General features: G+C 37.3%; 1 protein-coding gene across 6 annotated transcripts in view; it reads right to left on the bottom strand.

Annotated features, from left to right (window-relative positions):
• The window catches only part of VPS8 (VPS8 subunit of CORVET complex), a 95,884-nt gene that overhangs the window by 19,469 nt on the left and 56,521 nt on the right, over positions 1-19,894 (bottom strand). For all 6 annotated transcript variants that reach the window (XR_005558286.1, XM_039356336.1, XM_039356340.1 and 3 more), the window contains 8 exons: positions 18,177-18,223; positions 15,664-15,805; positions 14,200-14,289; positions 12,061-12,103; positions 11,695-11,798; positions 10,366-10,438; positions 9,413-9,495; positions 4,799-4,879 (listed from right to left, as the gene is read on the bottom strand). Coding sequence is in view for 5 of the 6 variants with exons in the window: in XM_039356336.1 (XP_039212270.1) it covers positions 4,799-4,879; positions 9,413-9,495; positions 10,366-10,438; positions 11,695-11,798; positions 12,061-12,103; positions 14,200-14,289; positions 15,664-15,805; positions 18,177-18,223 (663 nt within the window). In the remaining variant the exon portion in view is untranslated. The remainder of the gene's footprint in view (positions 1-4,798; positions 4,880-9,412; positions 9,496-10,365; positions 10,439-11,694; positions 11,799-12,060; positions 12,104-14,199; positions 14,290-15,663; positions 15,806-18,176; positions 18,224-19,894) is intronic.

The following is a 19,894-nucleotide window of genomic DNA, read 5'->3' as shown; positions in this document are numbered from 1 at the left end:
GAGACCAAATTAGCCTACAAGAAAGACCAAATTAAGACTAGAAAAGGGACATGACAAGGGAAAGTATTACATGACCAATACATTTAAAAATAGCAGGCCAATCAGATAATAAAACCTGGCAATGGCTAAGAGAAGGAAAGCCAAAGAAAAAGATAGAAGGGCTAATTCTGGCCATACAAGGCCTTAAGAACTAATGCATACAAAACCAGAAATGAAAAGACAGCAACAGACAACAAGTGCTGCCTCTGCAAAGAAGCTGAACAAACTGTGGTCCAACTAGTTAGCTGCTGCAAGAAGAACGCAGAGTACAAACAACAGCATAGTAATTTGTGCAATTTGCCTGTACACAAGAACTGGTGGGATCATAAAATAGACAAAGTAATACAAAATGAAGAAATGTAAAGTGCTCTGGGACTTTAAAATTCAAACAGATAAGCAACTGTGATATAATACCCCAGAAAAAGAACTGGAGAAAAACATAAAATAAAAAGATCTCCAAATAAAAGTAGAACATCTGTGACTAGTACTAACAATAATAGGCACTTTTGGTGTGATCCCAAAACTCTGGAACACTACTTGAACATCATCAGCATTGAAAAAAATCGTTGGTCAAATGCAAAAGACAAATTTACTCCTAACAGCTTATATTCTGCAACTGTACCTTTAACACCATCAAAGAATAATATTCCAGGTCCTTGGGAAGGACTTGATAGGTGGATAAAAATGCCAGAAGTCTAAACATCTGGCTGACTATGCACCAAAATATAATAATATTTGTTTTATATTTATTTATTAGTTTTAGCTCTTTTGTTTTAGCTCTTTTGTATGCTGCCTAGAGTCACCTGTTTGTGAAATGGATGACCATATAAATTTGGCAAATAAACATTAAAAAAGAAAAAATATTTAATGTGTTAATTCTATTGAGTATGGATGAATTCAAATGCAACCAGTTTCCCAAACAGGCATTGTCTCCAAAGGAACTTTTATTAGGGGCTAGTGACAGCAGGGAATCAAGGCGAGGTCTGAAAGAAAAAACCCGTGAAGCAGTATATTAAAAGCAACATTCAATACTGTTAGCTGTTGTTGGCTAAAACAACAGTGGTGGAGCTCCAGTGATTCCCATAACTATACACAGTTCATTCTAATTTATTTCCTGATTTGAAGACAATGCAGTATATCAGGGGTCCCCAATCCCCGGCCGTGGACTGGCACCAGTCTGTGGCATGCCAGAAACCACTCTGTACAAACACGCAAAGCCCCATCCATGGGATGCAGGCAGCACAAGAAACCATGTCCCCTCTCATCCACACAAAAACCTCTCTCCATGGAACTGGTCCCTGGTGCCCAAAAGGTTGGGGGCCTCTGCAGTATATGATATTAAACATCTCTCTTATTTACTGTCTATAATACAGTAAAACCAGATTCAGGTAGCTTTAGAACAGTGGTTCTCAACCTGTGGATCGGGACCCCATTTGGGGTCGGACGACCATTTCATGGGGGTCGCCAAACAATGCAGTCCGCCATTTTTCCCCCTTTTCCTTAGCTGTACTACTCCCTTTTATTCTATTGGCTTTTGAAAGCCAATAGAATAGACTCTCTTGAATAGAGTCTAATTCTATTGGCTTTCAAAAGCCAATAGGAATTGTCCAGGCTGTCTCTGCCCTGCTGAGCCCGCCAAAAGTCCCATTCTGAAAACGGTGCTGCACCAGTTGAGTAGTCCTCAACTTACGACCAGTTGAGTAATCCTCAACTTACGACCGGTTGGGGGGTCGCGGCATTAAAAAGGTTGAGAACCACTGCTTTAGAAACTCTTCTCCTCAAAAACATCTACTTATGTTTTTTGAATCCTAATGTTCATGATGGCTGACACAGGATTAGCTTTCTTGTACGAGGCGACTGTGGATGTACTGTACTTCTGGGATGACTGATGATAAGGCAAAAATATAAAGAAACAAAGAGAAGACTGAAAAGATATAGTTGCCACAGTATTGGGCCAGAAATCTCTAGTTGATAATTTCTTACACACATATAGAACAGATCAGTTTCATTTACTATAATTTATATCTCTGTTAGTAGAAGAACTGACAAACATCCTCCTAAATGGTACTATTTTACAATTTCTATTTAGCATCAATGCAGTTGGTGGAATCTGAAGTCAATTCCTAAATTTCAGACCAATGTAAGAATACAACATATACAATCAAAGCTTTGGTATAAAGATAAACTAACATCTTTTTCCCATAAATGAATAGCTTCATCCTTCTTAAAGAATTGGAGAGGCTGTAGCTGATCCACAGTTCAGAGGAATCTTAACAAGGATGCATTGTACCTAAACTACTTTAAGCCTGATAAGTGAGGATAAAGACTAAGAATCAGTGAGTGTTGGAGAGGAGGAAAGAAGAGAAAGAGAGGTGATCTGGAAAGAAAAAGAGGGGCAACTGGCAGATTTTTAAAGGGGATTCATGAAAGGTTCATTCAACTCCATCCATTCCATTCAAGGGAAATAAAAATCCTCTCTCAAAAAAAATGCATAAACATGTCCCAGGCCAAATATTACTAGATGAAAAACAGTCTTTCACTGATTAAATATTTCCACTGATAATAAAACCCATACATTGTTTTTAAGTAGATAAACATAAGCAAAGATAAACATAAGCAAATATAATCTTATTTGTGTAATGGGTTACAGTGTACAATTCTAAAACTTTTTACCTTAAATTAATTTCCATCACCAAGTTTGGAAATAATAAAAAGCTGTACTTAGATAAAAAGATACTGAACCCCACTGTGAAGCAATACAAAAATTAGTCAAGATTCAGGAAGCTGCATTTAGGAACTGAATGCTTACAGACTATCTAAATCACCTATTAAAGTTTAATGAATTTCATATTTTCAAGGACAACTTTTCAAATCCCAATTCAATGGCAAGGGCAAAATATTCAGTTGAATATAACCTTGCTATAAGTGGCGAACAGCCAACTAGGATTTGAGAGAAATAATGGTGCCTTGCTTTTCTACACTTATTTTTGCTTTTAAAAATCTAATTACACAGCTCATTTACAAAAAGGGAGATACAGTGGAAGTAGAATTGAATTCTGAAAAACTAAACCTTATGAATGCAATCTAACTCTATTTGTTATTCTGTTTGTATTGATAAACAAAAGATGGTAGGTAAAGTCAGAGCTCACTTCATCAAAGATGATGCTGGCAAGTTTACCTTGAAGTTTACCTTGACGTTATTTAATGTGAACAACCAGGTAATTGCCCTTATTCATGCTCACATCAAGATCCAGGACCAGCACTGGGTACAGCAGTAGTTCTCAACGTTTTTAATGCCGCGACCCCCAACCGGTCGTAAGTCGATGACTACCCAACCGGTCGTAGGCCGAGGACTACCCACCTGGTCGTAAATCAAGGACTTTCCCTGCCCGGGAGCGCCGCGTATGCGTGGTGCTGCCCCCTGTGCCGGCCGAGGCGTAGCTGGCAAGCGGCAGAGATGGCACAGGCCGACCACCGGCTGGGCCACCAGCTGGCCCAGCCCAAGGGAGGTAAGACACCAGCCAGGCCCCATACACTCCAGCAACCTTCCCTGCGCCCGCCGGCCTCCCACCTCCCACCCCTGGCCCTTTTTTGCTCAGCAGGGAGGGGTGGAAGCTTCCAGACAGCTCGCCTTCGCTGCAGACAACTTGCAGCACCGTTTGCAGAATGGGACTTTTGGCGGGCTCAGCAGGGCAGAGACAGCCTGGACAATTCCTATTGGCTTTGAAAGCCAATAGAATTAGACTCTATTCAAGAGAGTCTATTCTATTGGCTTTCAAAAGCCAATAGAACAGTGGTTCTCAACCTGTGGGTCGGGACCCTATTCGGGGTCGAACAACCATTTCACGGGGGTCGCCAAACAACGCAGTCTGCCATTTTTTTTCTCCTTTTCCTTAGCTGTGCTACTCCCTTTTATTCTATTGGCTTTTGAAAGCCAATAGAATAGACTCTCTTGAATAGAGTCTAATTCTATTGGCTTTCAAACGCCAATAGGAATTGTCCAGGCTGTCTCTGCCCTGCTGAGCCCGCCAAAAGTCCCATTCTGTAAATGGTGCTGCACCAGTTGAGTAGTCCTCGACTTACAACTGGTTGAGTAGTCCTCGACTTACGACCGGTTGGGGGTCGTGGCATTAAAAAGGTTGAGAACCACTGCAATAGAATAAACGGGAGTAGCACAGCTAAGAAAAAGGGGAAAAATGGCGGACTGCATTGTTTGGCGACCCCCGTGAAATGGTCATTCGACCCCAAATGGGGTCCCGACCCACAGGTTGAGAACCACGGGGTACAGGCACATACTTGATGGTACAGCCATTTACTGTATGGAACTTCAAATATGTGGTGATCTGCTTAATTGGTGTCCAGGAAGAGTCAAGACAGAATTCATATAATTATGAATATGAATTGGCCTAATTTGCACTTAATGAACCAAATATATTTATCTGAACATAGTTGTGTTGCTAAATTTTTCACTGCACTTTTCCAAGTAAGGTATGTATTGGAAGGAATTGCAGCTCAAAATGTATGCAATCTTTGTGCATGAAACGGGACAAATTTGTGCAGAAAAAAACCCTGTATGTTATAGAAAGCAAACAGACAATGCAATATTAAGTGACATGTTAATACAATGGTTTTAGCTTGCCAAAGTTTTCTTGGTTAAAGCTCTTAGAAACTGATAAGGAACAAAGAAGATTTACAAACTCTTAAATTTTGGACAATGGCAATTTTAATCAACAAGAAAAAAATCTCACATTGTACTTACCTGATCATAGTTAAAGCTGTCTAGCATACCCAGCACAAGACTCTGAATTTCTCCAAGTTTTCCTCTTCCATATACTGGATCCTGTGTGAAAGTTATTAGAAGGTTATACAAATCAACATTAATTAAAACAGATTAAAAAGAAGGCTTGACTGTTAAATATTTTTCCTCTAATTACAATACAAGTGTACTCATGTCTCTTATCCAATAAAACTGACAAAATGTAAGAAATAAACAGAGCTATAATTTCTAAAGAGAGTTCAGTTTTTTTTTCAACAAACATATTTCTATGTTCATAAATCTGAGGAGACAAATTCAAAAGAGGAGGCTTTTGCGAAAGGAGATTAAATCTCCCTTCATGGATATACACGTGATTTTCTGCTAGTAAAGGTTTTCTTAGAACACGTTAACAAAAATAATACCCCATCAGAATGTTTAAGATCCTGCACAAGGTCACTTTGAATTAATGCTGCTGTAGAAGAATTGTGTCGAAACTTACTTTGGGGGGTTTCTATCACATCATATCATTATCATATCATAACTTTATTTTCACTTTGAATGTACACCAGTCGGCATACATCAAAATGAAATTTCATTGCATACAGCTTTCAAAGGGTCACCATCTCTGATATACACTCCTTGTTCGTGGCCAGCTCAAGTTTCAGATCGTCCATTTTAGTCTCTAGGGAGCGAACGATGGCAAACAGGAAGATGGAAATGGAGCTCCATGTGGATTAGCCCTCAAATTAGCTTGTATTCCTGCATGACAACCTCGCCTCCTTTCCTTTTTCTGATCCTGTCTCTTCCACATTTTCCTTAAAGAGGCCTTGCTTCTTTTCGTCCCTGGAGCACGCTGCCGCCACCACCAACTCCTCCAAAAGCCTCTCTCCCATCCTCTGGGCTGCCGACAGCCTCATCCAGTTCTAGTCTCCTATGAACTTGCTTTACCAAAGAAGGGAAATGTCATAGTGTATTTCCTTTCAGAGGTATTTCCTTATCTGATTTCTCAATGCCTTCAATAATGACAGAGCTTCTAATGTTCTGCCTTCACTAGAAGTTGGGATACATTCAGAGATGTATTGGCTCATGCTGAAAATAGCTCATGTTGAACTATACAGCACAATCAAGCATCATTACAGGAAATGTTTTATGACATTTTGTATTATGTCTGTAATGCACATGGAATCTACCCTATAAATATTCTACAACCTAAAGTATCCTATAGGCTTTCAAAATGCCTTTTCTTTTGCTGCATCTTCTCCTCTCAACGTACAACTTAGTGCTGCAATATTAAGACATAGATAATCGGTGTTATCGCTTGAACAGGTTCTAAAAAAGGGACAGATATTTTTTTCTTAAAAAATGCAATATTTTTTAAATTCCTGAACATATTCTAATGGCAATGAAGCTTTTTAAGGGGGGGGGGTCATATCTGGTTTTAAATAGATACTTTCCATTCTATTTTTTTCAGCATGCATAATTTAAAAGCAGCAACTCAGAAAGTACATCGTGCTGCAACACTATATCAATTATGGAGAACAACTGGGAAATCTGAGCTCTTAATGCAACATGTACCTGATCCATGACATACAGCAAACTATTTTTATCTGCTAGATAGCCAACTTCTTGGGGATACTTTCTTGGAAAGGATATGTCAAAGAAAAACAGACTTGCTAGAGCAGTGTTTCCCAAACTTGACAATTTTAAGGCATGAGGACTTCAACTCCCAGAATTCCATAGCCAGCAACGCTAGCTGTGGAATTCTGGGAGTTGAAGTCCACATGCCTTAAAATTGTCAAGTTTGGGAAACACTGTGCTAGAGTATTGAAGACAGAAATGTAAAGAAACAGCTGCTTAATAAATTTATGGCATACTTTTGCATTTATAGATCACTTCAAGCTTTTTTAAAATAAATACATAGTGGTAAATTGTTTGATCAAGGCTATTATAGTACACCATAGCAGGTTGCAGCATCGAGCCAAACCTTGCTGACCTTGTAAAAACTAATTAAAATCAGACCGTCCCACAAAGGGCCAACTACTAGAAAACCTCAAGACTAGACTGTAGTACACTTTTCCAAATCATCAAAAAAGATCTTGGAAAAAGATAATGGCAAACTACTTCCAAATACTTAGCAAGAAAATATTGAAAGTATTCACAAAGTAATCATTAATCAAGCTTGATTTAAAGGAAAGAGAATAAGGCTCAAAACATGTCAGATTGTATGGTGTTCAAGTATATCATATATTGAATGCATTTAATATGTTAGATAAGTACCACTATAATTATTTTCATCAGTACCCGATAGCAATAACAAAAGTGATGCTTTAGCAAGGGGACGTATGCTATTTTCTGGATATTTTCATTAAACAAGTAAACAACAAGATCAACTGTAGGAAAAGACTTCTGTAAACATAACTAGAAACTGAATTGTATTTCTATGACTTGTACACCCTTAATTAATAAGGTTATTTTTGCATGCAAGTGGTTTTTGTTATATGCACATAGGAAAAAAAGAGCTACATGACAATTTAAAATAAAACTATAACCAAACTGAATTAAAGGATAGAATAACAGATATGTCTTCTCTTCTGGAAAGATATCTTTGCAGAAAAACAATTGTAAACTGTATGATGCTGCGATTAGGCTCACAGAGTTTCATTTCTTCAAAGTATCAAATGAATAGCAACTTAACAAATATATTATCTACCCAGTTGTCATGAGACAGTATAATAAATCACACGCTGGGAAACTGAAGCACTCCACAAAGCAATTATATGGCTAATATAAACTGGAAAGCCAGTAGGCTTTTGTTGGAATAGATTTATTTAATCACAAATCTGGCAATAAAAATGCTTTTTAAAATTTCATTTCCAGCAGGAACTCTGATTTAGTAAGAAGTACAAAGTTTTCCAATAAAATAAAATACTTTTGACAAAAGTGTTTGCAATGTCTTTAAATGAAAACTCTATTGGATAAAAAACTGACAAATAACAATTCTTGTACTACATCTAAAAGGCAAAGAGAGTTTACTAAAATATGTTGTTTATTTTATGTTTCACTTCAGCATAGGAAAGAAAAATAAGGAAAATACACCTCAGGTTTTTTTTAACTCACAGGGTGGTCATTGGTGAAGTGTTAAGAAAGCAACTAACACAGTTTTGAAAAGATACTTTGACTTTCCAAAGACTGAGATGTCAGAAACAAGAAACATGTGCTCTATTATGCCAAAATGCAAACAAAACATATAAGTTTAAAAATACACTGAGTTTCAATCTCAATTAATATTTAAAATTTTAGTTACATTAAAATTCTCATTTGGACCAATTCTGAAATTAATCCCTACAAAGCCTACATAATCTCCTCAAAATTCCAATCTGGTACAAGTATGTCTGATTAAGTTTTTGTTTTCCTACTGTACAAATAATCATTTATCTAATCTCCTCTACCACATTACTCACCAAATCAGATGCAAAACAGAATACAGAATACCAGAGTTGGAAGGGATCTAGTCCAACCCCCTGCCCAAGCAGGAGACCCTATACCATTCTAGGCAATTAAGTCAACAGCCAACGATTTAATACCCAGCCATCGACACCCCCCATCAACTACTAAAAAGTTACACACAACCAGGAACCATATAAATAACCCACAGAGAATAGCTCAAAGCACACACTCTGCTAGAAATTCTCTGAGGATGGGCTCCAGCATGAGTCTAAAAGCTCGGAAGACTAAACTTCTGGTCCCAGTGACTGATCCAGATTGGATCCTGCAACATTATCCTTGGACATGTATATTCACCTTCGTTTGTGTCCAACCTCTTCTTAAAAGCCTCCAGTGATGGAGCACCCATAACTTCTGGAAGGCAATCTGTTCCACTGATGAATTGTTCTCATTGTCAGGAAATTTCTCCTTAGTTCTAGGTTGGATCTCTCCTTGATAAGTTTCTATTCGTTACTCCTTATCCTGCCCTGGTGCTTTGGAGAATAGGTTGATCCCCTCTCTTCTGTGACAGCTCTTCAAATATCGGAAGACTGTTATCATGTCTCCCCTCATCCTTCTTTTCATTGCACCAGACATACACAATTCCTGCAAATGTTCTTCATATGTTTTAGCCCCCAATCATCTTTGCTGCTCTTCTCTGCACTCTTTCTAGAATCTCAACATCTTTTTTGTATCATGGTGACCAAAACTGTATGCAGTATTCTAAATGTAATCTTACCAAAGCAGCATAAAACGGTACTAACACTTCATGTGACCTTGATACTATCTCTGTTGATGCAGCACACTGCTGGCTCATATTTAAGTGGCTGTCCACTAGGACTCCTAGATCCCTCTCACAGTTACTGCTGCGGAGCCAGGTACTATCTATTTTATCCCTTTGGTGCATTTGGTTTTCTTGCCTAAGTGTAAAACTTTACCTTTCTCACCACTGGATTGCATTTTATTCAAAAGGTACGCAGTACTGCTCTGGCCTATTTATGTTATTTCCAATATCAGTATGAATTTAAAGCAGTACCATGCTTCAATCAAGCCAAAGAGAATGCAACATAAAATGTAATTTTGCAATGCATATTAAGAATTTTTAAGGTAACAATATTATTTCCTATAACTCACCTGTAAGATTCTCTGCAAAATTAATGGCAGAGCAATGAATGTTGTCATATTGTTCAATACTTGCATTGTTAAGTTCTTCAAATCTAAAGAACAAATATAACAATAAAACTCATAGCAATGAATGCAATTTAAGTCTGTTATTTTTGTCCCAATTAATAGGAATGATATATGTGGCTAGTGGATTTTTCCTTTTGTGAATAATTGAACTAGAATCTCTTTAGTGTCTTGACTCAGGGGTAAGCAGCCTTCTTGGCAGCAAATAGTACAATTTCACAGAATCATGCAATACAAAAAATAATGGTAAATATTTAATAATAAAAAGTGACAATAAAGTTGTTGTTATTATTATATACAAGTTTTCAGTGATTTCACTACTGAGATTTGTGGAACTTGATAATGCTGAAATTTTAAGCAATCTCATTTGAGAACACTGACATTTTGCAAGATATGGTGATCCTGTGAGATGTTGGGTATTTTTAAAAATGTTTACAATTAAATTTGCATTTAATTTTAGTGTTTTATACAGTGCCTTCATATATACCTACCTCAGCTAAATGTATTTCAAATTGATGATATTTTCAAAAAGATTTCTCAGAATTCAAATTACCTTTGCAAAGGGTAGACTAACGTAAATGCCACTTAGGTAAGATGAATAATGTAGAAATTTGATAAATAAATAAATTCAATATGGTAGCTACCTTTAAATGCAAAAGAATATAGCTCCAGAAACTTTACTGATGAAAAATGTTGCAAAAATCATGCTTCATATCAAGTAATTGCAGGCTCAAATTCATGATTTTATCACAGAAAAAGGAAAAGTAAAGAAATGTTATTCAGAAATATATTCCTGATATCACACACAAGTAGCAACATTAATTCACAGTCTTTTCGTTATTTGTCATTTTGTCTTGAATATCTTTCCTTGGACAAAAAAGGAGACAAAATATGCTTACATTCAGACAAACGAGGTTGCAGTGCAGATCTTTGGGGTGACAACATTGTCTCTAGGAGCGGAAACCACAGTGCCTAAAAATAAAAGGAATCTCAGAATTGCACAAAAAATAATCTCCATCAGTTTCACACAGAGTATCTTGCTTCTGTTCCTGGATATGCCAATGCCTGTACCTGTTGCAAAGCAGCAGCAACACCACTATAAATTAAAAAGAACATAAGTAACTGGTTTATCTACGTGATCAATGCAATGTACCTCCCAATGCAGTGTCCCTGTATTGGAAGAGCTATTTTAGAGACTGCCTGCTGCCGCCATCATTCCCAGCCTCCCAGTTTGCATTTCATAACACACCCAGGACATTTTGATTGCACAATTTCTCTATCCCAGCCAACTTCACTGCTCACATTTTACAGCACACCTTTTGGAGTCAGGTCTAGGAGGGAAAGGCATGCTGATTTTAAAGTGCCCTGGGGATGATTCTGCTATAGAATATATAGTGTAGCATGGCACAGTTCAATAGTTTTTCAATATTTCCTATTAAAATACAAATTAGTTTTCTCTGGGCTTTTTATAGGATAATAGAAGAAAGGTATTTCTAGTAACGGAGAAAAACATGTTATGTGCCTGCAATTTAAAAGAAAGGCAGACCTCACATAGCTTTCTCTTCTACGGTAATTGAGTGGAATTACCTTAATTCAGATTTTTTGCTTCTTACTTTATGAGTCTAGAATGTGGACTACCAACAATAGTAGATCAGAAAGATTTGGGGTTGTACTTATCTCAACAGGAAATAATAGTAGTAGTAGTAATAATAATAATAATGATAATGATAATAATAATAATAAAGTTGGAAGGGACCTTGGAGGTCATCTAGTCCAACCCCCTGCTCAGGCAGGAAACCCTATACCATTTCAGAGAAATGGCTGTCCAGTCTCTTCTTAAAAACTTCCAGTGTTGGAGCATTCACCGCTTCTGGAGGCAGGTTGTTCCACTGGTTAATTGTTCTAACTGTCATGAAGTTTCTCCTTAGTTCTAGGTTGCTTCTCTCTTTGGTTAGTTTCCACCCATTGCTTCTTGTCCTGCCTTCAGGCGCTTTGGAGAATAGCTTGACTCCCTCTTCTTTGTGGCAGTCCCTGTGATATTGGAACACTGCTATCATGTCCCTCTTGTCCTTCTCTTCATTAAACTTCTTGACTTTAAAAAACATGGGCAGGAAAGTAGATGAAAGACATGATGATAGCTACAAGTCTACCTTAATATTACAAAAAAGTGGCTACATGGGAAACAAAAGCATCCCATTTTTAAAGCCAGAGTATAAGGGAATACTTACTTCTCGCTTCTGCTGATTAAATTTGTGTGAATTCCTCTGGCAAAGTGCAATTGTTTTTGCTAAGATATCTTCAATATCTTTTAATAAAGGAACTTCTGCTGAAACTTGAATTAAGATAGAAGCAGTGATTATTCTGTAGTTAACTTAAGGCAATTAAAATCTATATAGAAAAGTACTAATCACATAAACAATGAATGTGTGTGCATGTAATAGCTCCTTGGAAATGAGAAGTAAAAATTAATAAATGTCTATAAAGCCTAGTCTTGATTCTGACCGAATAACACAAATATTTTGATGTAACACTTGAATTTTGTTCAACATGCACTTGCTTCATGAGAAACAAAATAAATCTGTTTTGAAACTTACTTTTATCTCCAGAAGTCAGTGTTGAAAGTTTGGTTTGTAACCACTAGGAAAAATAAATTTTGTGTTATTTGAATTCACATGGCATTTTATAAACTATCCATAAGTACCTATTCTATTCATCTCTCATTCACTAACACTTTCACATTTTTTTCAATTTCTGTGGGAATTGGTCATATCTCTGTACAGGGCAATATGTGAGGTACAGCAGAACTAGATATAACTATTTTACTACCTTCAAATAGTCACCCGAAGATTTTTAAATTAGTTAATTCTTCTCTGGACTTTCTGGAACAGAAAAAGGACATACAAACTTTATTTCAGGATTTTAAAAAATTTCCTCCCTTACTGGATCAATTAACTTGATATTGCATCAATCTATTCCAAAGATATATACATGCAGTTGGTAAAAACCATGTACACATACAGTCTCCAAAGTGATTTTGGCTATACTAATATTAAACAGAGAAGTGTGTGTGTGTCTGTGTGTGTGTGTGTGTGTGTGTGTGTGTCACTAAATAAACCCTCAACTTCAGCTAAAGAGAAATTTACAAGGTATCAGAAATATGCCTGCCACAAAACACAGTTGCTCCTTACTGATTTGTCACCTTACATTCCATGATATTATATCAGATGAGTGAAGCTTATCTAATATCATTACAATGATATGACAATGCACAGCATCTTGATTTCAGGTAAGAAGTAAACTGGGCTAAGGGGAAGTTATATGCAGCTTCCACTTAGGAATAGGACCTCGTATTTCTGATAAAAGATAGTTACACAATCAGAAATTTTATTTCAAAAAGGCACCATGCCATCTCTGTGTGCCAACAGCGTATGCTTTCTGTCCTTTCTCACTGAAGTACAGGTAGTCCTTAACGTATGACTGGTCACTAAGTTATAACTGATCCCCCCAAAGCTACTTATGATCAGGTTTCAAAGTTATGGCCACTGCAGCATCCCTGCAGTCATTCACCCTTATAACCAGTTCCAGGGAAACTGCAGCATCAATCCCCGACTGCCCATCTCTCCCTCATCCTACCCCTCAGGTTCCCCACAGGTTTTGGGCCTGCTTCCCACCCCACTGTTCCATATGCTCCTTCCCACCCCCCATCACTAATCATTTACTTATCTTTTACCATAGATCTCTTTCTCCTACGAGTTTCAGAGCTTGCATTGGGGAAGGAAAGCAAGCTGTTCCATCCCCCTGGTGTCTCTAGCTATATCCCAGAAGCGAGTGCCATTTTCACAATGGCCACATGCAGTTTAGGGACAGAATAGCTTGCTCTTCTTCCCCAATATGCTTGCTGGCTGAGCTGGGCATGCTTGGGTTCATTACCCTCAAGCCCACTGCTTGCAAGTCCTCTACTCAGTTGCATTGGGCTCCATTTGCTCACCTTTGCCAGCTCCACTCATTGCCCAAAGCAGCTCAGCAGTGGATTTGCAAACAGTAGCTTGAGGGCAAATGCCAGCGGTGGAGCCAGCAAAAATGAGTTGTGTTGGGAGAACAGCAGTGCTGGCTTTGCTCACTGCCTTTCACCCAGCAGAGCTGAGCAGTGGACTTGCAAGCAGGAGGCTTGAGGGTAAAAATCAACAAATGGAGCCAGTGAAGGTGAGTGAGAAAAATCCAATGCAGCTGAGCAGTGGACGTGCAACTAATAGACAAGAGGGCTATGAAGTCATGTGGGCCACACTGGGGACAGCAGCCATTAAGTGAGGCCATCACATGGGGCATTTTATTTAAAGGCCATCACTACTTTCATCTGAAATGGGTAGGATCCATTACAGTCACTGACTGAGGATTAACTATGCTCTCAGTAAGAACTGCAGTGACCAAGTGGCAATTCATATATTTACACACATAATAAATCTCACAGGGCTTATAAGCATCTGTTTTCAATTTTAAAATTATGATCAGACGTGAATAAAAATAAGAATCATAAAGTTTCTTCTAAAGATAAAAATCAACTTGGCAGCTCATTTCAGATTTAGCATATACAGTAAATCCAGTGAATTCTAGATTTTTAATGAAGACAACATCGCCCATCCCCAGTGTTAATTTTTGGTTCAGATTAATTTTTTCCCTAAATAAAAAGAAAAAAAACCCTCCATATTTCATAGTGGAGTTCCACTCTCTTATACCTCAAGCATAATTAAGAAGGCACCAGGAATGTCATCTTTCTTTTCAAGCAAGTAAGACGAAGCCTCGTGGAGCTGATATTTTTGGGTGACCTGCATAAAATGCCAAACATTAATTTTAGCTATTTGTATGCAGAAAACATTCACTACTTGGATATTTTGGGTCATTTTTGGGGATACAGCCTCCTATCTCTTATTTTACTAGGCTAAAAATTTCCTGCACAATTAACCTTCTATATTTTTCATTACAGTAGAAGAAAGGGAAGCAAATTAAAGAGAAGGAATTTCAGAGGCAAGGTTAGTTACCTTGCACCAGCTTTATCCTTTTTCAATTGCTTTTTTCATTTTTCATGAATGAAGGCAGATACACCTATCCCAGGATGATGTTGCAGGATTCAATCTCGGTCAGTCACCAGGACCTCAGAGGTTTTAATCTTCCGAGCTTTTGGACTCTGTAGCTGGAGCCCCCGTCCATGGGGAATCTTCTCCCTCTCTGGCGGGATGGGCTCCAGCTCAGAAGACAAAACCTCTGGTCCCAACGACTGACTCAGATCATTTTTAAAAAAATATATATAAAAGGAAGTTATATAGAATTCTGTAATATGTACCAAGAGTCTCTGATGTCCTACCTCTTATAATTTCAGACACCTTATCTTTATGATTCAGTAGCTGTGGTTTCCTATACTGTAACAATTCAACATTCCATTGCCATAGAAATATAACAAAGTTTTGAAGCAAAAAAGGGATCCCATTTTGATTGGACAAAGCTCATTCTAAAATTATACCAAGCTAAACGAGGGTAATCTAACAAGTGCCTGCACAGATTTTTGACAACTTAGATCAGGGGTGTCAAACTGCCGGCCCACAGGCCGGACGCGTCACGAGGAAACCACGCCCAGCCCATTGCTGGCAATGGAGAAAAAGCTCTGATACGTCGCACAACGTCACATGACGTCACGAGTTTGACATGTCTGACTTAGATGGTCAGGTCATGTTCAAGTTACAATGGCTTGGAAATTTCCTATTTAGAAACATTTAGCTGTAAACTAGTTCAAGTTAGGCATAGTGAGGGAGTAGGCCTCATCTCAAAGGCTGCACAATTTCCTTTTGCCTTGTGCTAGACAACCACATATTAGAGATGGATATCTGAATTTTGCAAGTCTACGTATGTACATTGATACAAATAAGTTTAGTTTCCAGAAAGTCTAGAACATAGGATTACTATAGGAGCTGGAACCCTGATAATGTTCCAACTCCCATAGATGAAAGCTTAGAGAAGCCCGTGCTTAACACACTGAAAACAGAATAGGTTTGGGAAAAATGTATGATGTGGTGGAGATGGGGCCTACAATATGGCATTAACTGTGTAAAGGAATATAATTGTGTAACAATGTAAAATAATATAATTGATTTGAATAGTAGATCTTACAAAACTGAATTTAGCTTCATCCTATTCACAAACAATACCTGAATTGTCTCTTCCAGCCTATAAGTCTCCAGAAATTTCAAAGTCTCTAAGACCTGGTCAGCATCATACCGACATAGCAAATCAATAAACTGTTCAGTAATAGAGGGGGAACGTTGAAGCAATTCTTGATTGATACCTTCCCTGGAATAACAAATAGCAAACCATTTTTTAAGATTAGTTAGTAAAATATCCTAAACACTTCAGATACAGATATTAGATATTATGATAAATACATAAAACCATATTGAAATGTATTCATATACAGAGAAAATATGTATTAAAATTCATAATTATGGACATAGCGTCCATAATTTTTCAAATGAGAACTCTATGGAATATAGTGTTACAGATGTTTCTATACACAATGCCACTATTTGGTTATACCATTCAGTATATGCTGTTCCTGCCTGCATTGTACACCAAAGCACTGAGCATAGCAGCACAAGAAGCAGGGGTCTACCACACTATGTGTTGGACTGTTTCCAAGGCTTTTCTGCATAGTTTGCACTCCAGATCCTGTCTGGTGTGATAAATCCCTGCTTCTATAGATGTGGTGCTTAGTGCCTCTCTTGTGCTGTTAGGATCAGTGTTGTCTTTTAGTCCAGCCCTTTCCAGCCACTAGAAGGGTTTCCAGTGTCAGACACCTCAGTTATCTGTCAAGGATACATCCCATGCAGAATCTTGTCTTGCTAGGGCACTTCCTCTGCTTCATCCCATATCTGCTCTTGCCCTAGGCATTCTTTCAACACCCGTATTTGGGTGCTATCTTATTGATGTACTCCTGAATACTCTGAGGACAATGGCTTTGACACTCATCAGACCCTGCCTGCCCTCTTTCTGGATGGCGTATAGCCTCTGGGTATGAATGTTGGACTCAGAATGGAAACCTCCATACATTGTGAGGAACTTCCAAGTCTTCACATTGGTAGCCTCCCTGTCCTCCTTTGACCAGCTCACTATACCAGCAGATATCTGATGACTGGCAGGGCATACTAGTTGACAGCATGGATCTGTAGCATTTTTCTAACAACCTGACCTCCAATATATCCTTGCTCAGTTGCCTCTCTCAGAAACTGAGCTGAAATTAGCACTATGGGTAGCAATAACATCCATCCCAAAAGCAACAAATAGATAGCTAAATAAGGGCTTGGCCACTCTTTTAAAATGTGCAAAAGCACAGGTGCAGAAGAAGAAAGGAGAGGACTTGCTATACAGAATTGAATTTGGAGTGCTTGGTTTCTGAAAGCCTGTAGGGTTGAGAAAATCGTATGACTGGCTTTACTGATTTCTCTAAAACTGTGAGAAACCAAAGAATTTGTATTGTTAAATGATGTACGAAAAAGAAAAAAGACAGGCAAATAATAAGAAATTGAAGCAAATTGTGACTTAATTGTAACTTCATTCAGGCAAACATAATTAGCTGTATTTTAACAAAGTGAGGAAGTAATATAGATTGATTTTTAAGTTACTATAGACTTCATTAATTTGACATCTTCCAGATATGTTGTAATTACAATACCTAAAATTCCTTGAGAAAGACATACTCTTTGCTATTGTTTGAGAAAAACTTAATAATGATTAGAACAGAAGATATTCCCAAGCAAAAATTTGCCTTCACTTCAGGGTATACATTATTTTACTAAAACAGATTTCATTCTAACAGCCTGTTGTCTTTGTAGCAGAGAACTTAATGACAGCATATTCTGCCAAAAAAAATCTCTTGTGATGTAACTATATTGAAAGGAATGGAATTACAAGGAGATTAGTTTGCAAGATTTAATTTAACTGAAAATCTGTTTTAAAGTAGACATAAATTGAAATGGGCAAGGGAGAAATGTGGATCTATAGGATTGCTTTGATAAAGAAAGCCAAGAACATTTTTGCCCATGACCAAATGAGCAGTTGTACCATTTATGCCCTTCTTTCTTTCAAATACAATCTCTTACAGATATTTCTCACAGTATTTAGGATCCCTATAACAAAGATTATACAAAACTGAGAGCCAAGACCACCCCTGACACAGAAATGATTACAAATGGCTTTATGAAATGCTTACTTATCAATTTTTTATAGTGCATCTGCAATAGTGATATCTTATACAACAGCCATTTATAGTAGAATATATATGAAGAAAGTGATATATGACTAATTTTTCTTTCCCAGTGGTATGTATGATGTGATATTTATACTTGCCTTATCAAAAATAAATAAAATTGCTTCTATACTCCATTGTAGCAGTATGGAAGAATTTGTTACTATTGAGATTCAGAAGGGAAGTCAATTGATTTCACCATGAAAGGGGTCCAAGAACAATAGAAACTACAAGATTCATTGTAGATGGAACATTAATTAATGACAATCCTCATCAGATACCACAAAAGTCCAATCTACTTGATAAAATACCATTCCAAGCCACAAATTTGTTTCTTCAGATTAGGATTTATTTTTAAAAAGCAACTATATAGGTTACAGCCAAATAAATGAGATTCCAGGAGTTAAAATGTATACATACCTTGGATCAAGGAGACTCTTCAAAAATTGGAAAAGCAAATGCTCATCCTGACAAGCAAAGGTGGGAAAGCAAAGTGAACACAATGTTTAAGATTCAACTATTCTTAATATTTTAATAGATTTGGTGATTCAGTCTGGCTTATGATTTCCCTATAAATTTGGTATACAGGTAGTCCTCAACAGTTCATTTAGTGACCGTTCAATGTTACACGGGCACTGAAAAAGGTGACTTTTGACCGTTTCTCACACAACGTTTAAAGTATCCCCATAGTCATGTGATTAAAATTCAGATGCTTGGCAACTGACTTATATTTATGACGGTTGCAGTGTCCTGGGGTCATGTGATCATCCTTTGTGACCTTTGTGCAAATTCAATGGGGAAGCCAGATTCACTTAACAACCAGGGTACTAACAACTGCAGTGATTCACTTAACAACTGTAGCAAGAAAGGTCGTAAAACAGGCAAAAGTCATTTAATAAATGTTTCACTTAGCAACAGAAATTTGGGGCTCAATTGTGGTTATAAGTTGAGGACTGCCTGTACTAAATGTATTATGAATATGAATGACATTCAGGAGTTGTAGAACAGAATATTCCAAAGCATTAAATCCATTTAGTATTCATTGGCTAAATATAATAACATGTCTAGATTCAAAAGCAGCTGCTTCTACAAGCACATTTCATTATTCAACATCCTCAAGCTATTTTAAATTGGTACAAACAGCAGGTATTCAAATATATGACAGCGTAACTCAAGCTTCCTATTATAGCCACTGTCTGTCACAGAACAACTGAATACTGTTGGGAATTCTGGAATATATACAAGAATATCTTCTCAACTGATGTTCAACCTCACACTCTGTGTGTCCTCCACAATGTGTTTAATCTTCCCTAAAGATGCATTATGTATCAGAAGAAAGCAGACCATTTAATGCAACTTGTTTGCTACTGCCAATGTTCTCACTGGAGGAACACCAATAAGCTTTAATCTATCAGTCCATTAAAAAAAACATTATTTTTAATAAATCAAGGGCAGACTTCTTTTAAATATCTTCCTACAAAATTCCAAATACAAAAAACCTTGTTGCTGAGAATGAATTTTTTAAGACAGCAGCATGAGCTTAGATACTGACAATTCTGCAAAATTTGATTTGTTGTTATCCTTTGTGACAACTCTCCTCAGAAATTATGTTTATTAAAACCCCATGTAGTGCCCAGTTGACTGAGCAATCTGTATTATTTTAACTTATCCTTGAATTCTGTTATTTGACTGTGTTGTTTACATGTTCTCTCTTGCAATGATTGCTATTTTTGGTTTCACAGATGTTTGGGTTTAGTCTGTGGCATGTTTCTTGTTTGTTTGTTCTTTTATTGTTAATGACTGGCCTAAAAGGCTGAAACGATCCTCAATTTCTATATCTTCATTGTCAGTTCTAAGGCTGGTTGCTGTACTGTTGTCATTGGTTGGTATTCATATTTAAGTTACATTTTTGACTGTCAGAATAGAGTCATCAGCATAGCACAAAATAATTGAAGTTTCTTCCTCCAATTTCAAAACCACGCTCATTTTCTTCCAATCCCTTATTATATATTTACTGTATAGGTTGAATAAATAAGGCAAAGAATATACAGTCTTTTTTCATTTATTTTCCAACCTGAAGCCAATCTATTTCATTATGTTCTGTCTCTATTGAGGCTTCCTGACTTGTATATAGATTT

This window comes from Crotalus tigris, unplaced genomic scaffold (assembly GCF_016545835.1).
Source record: "Crotalus tigris isolate CLP2741 ecotype Arizona unplaced genomic scaffold, ASM1654583v1 scf7180000018824.943158, whole genome shotgun sequence".
Classification (NCBI taxonomy): Eukaryota; Metazoa; Chordata; class Lepidosauria; order Squamata; family Viperidae; genus Crotalus; species Crotalus tigris.
Note: the sequence above shows the minus strand (reverse complement) of the source record. Positions and strands in the feature narration are given on the sequence as shown.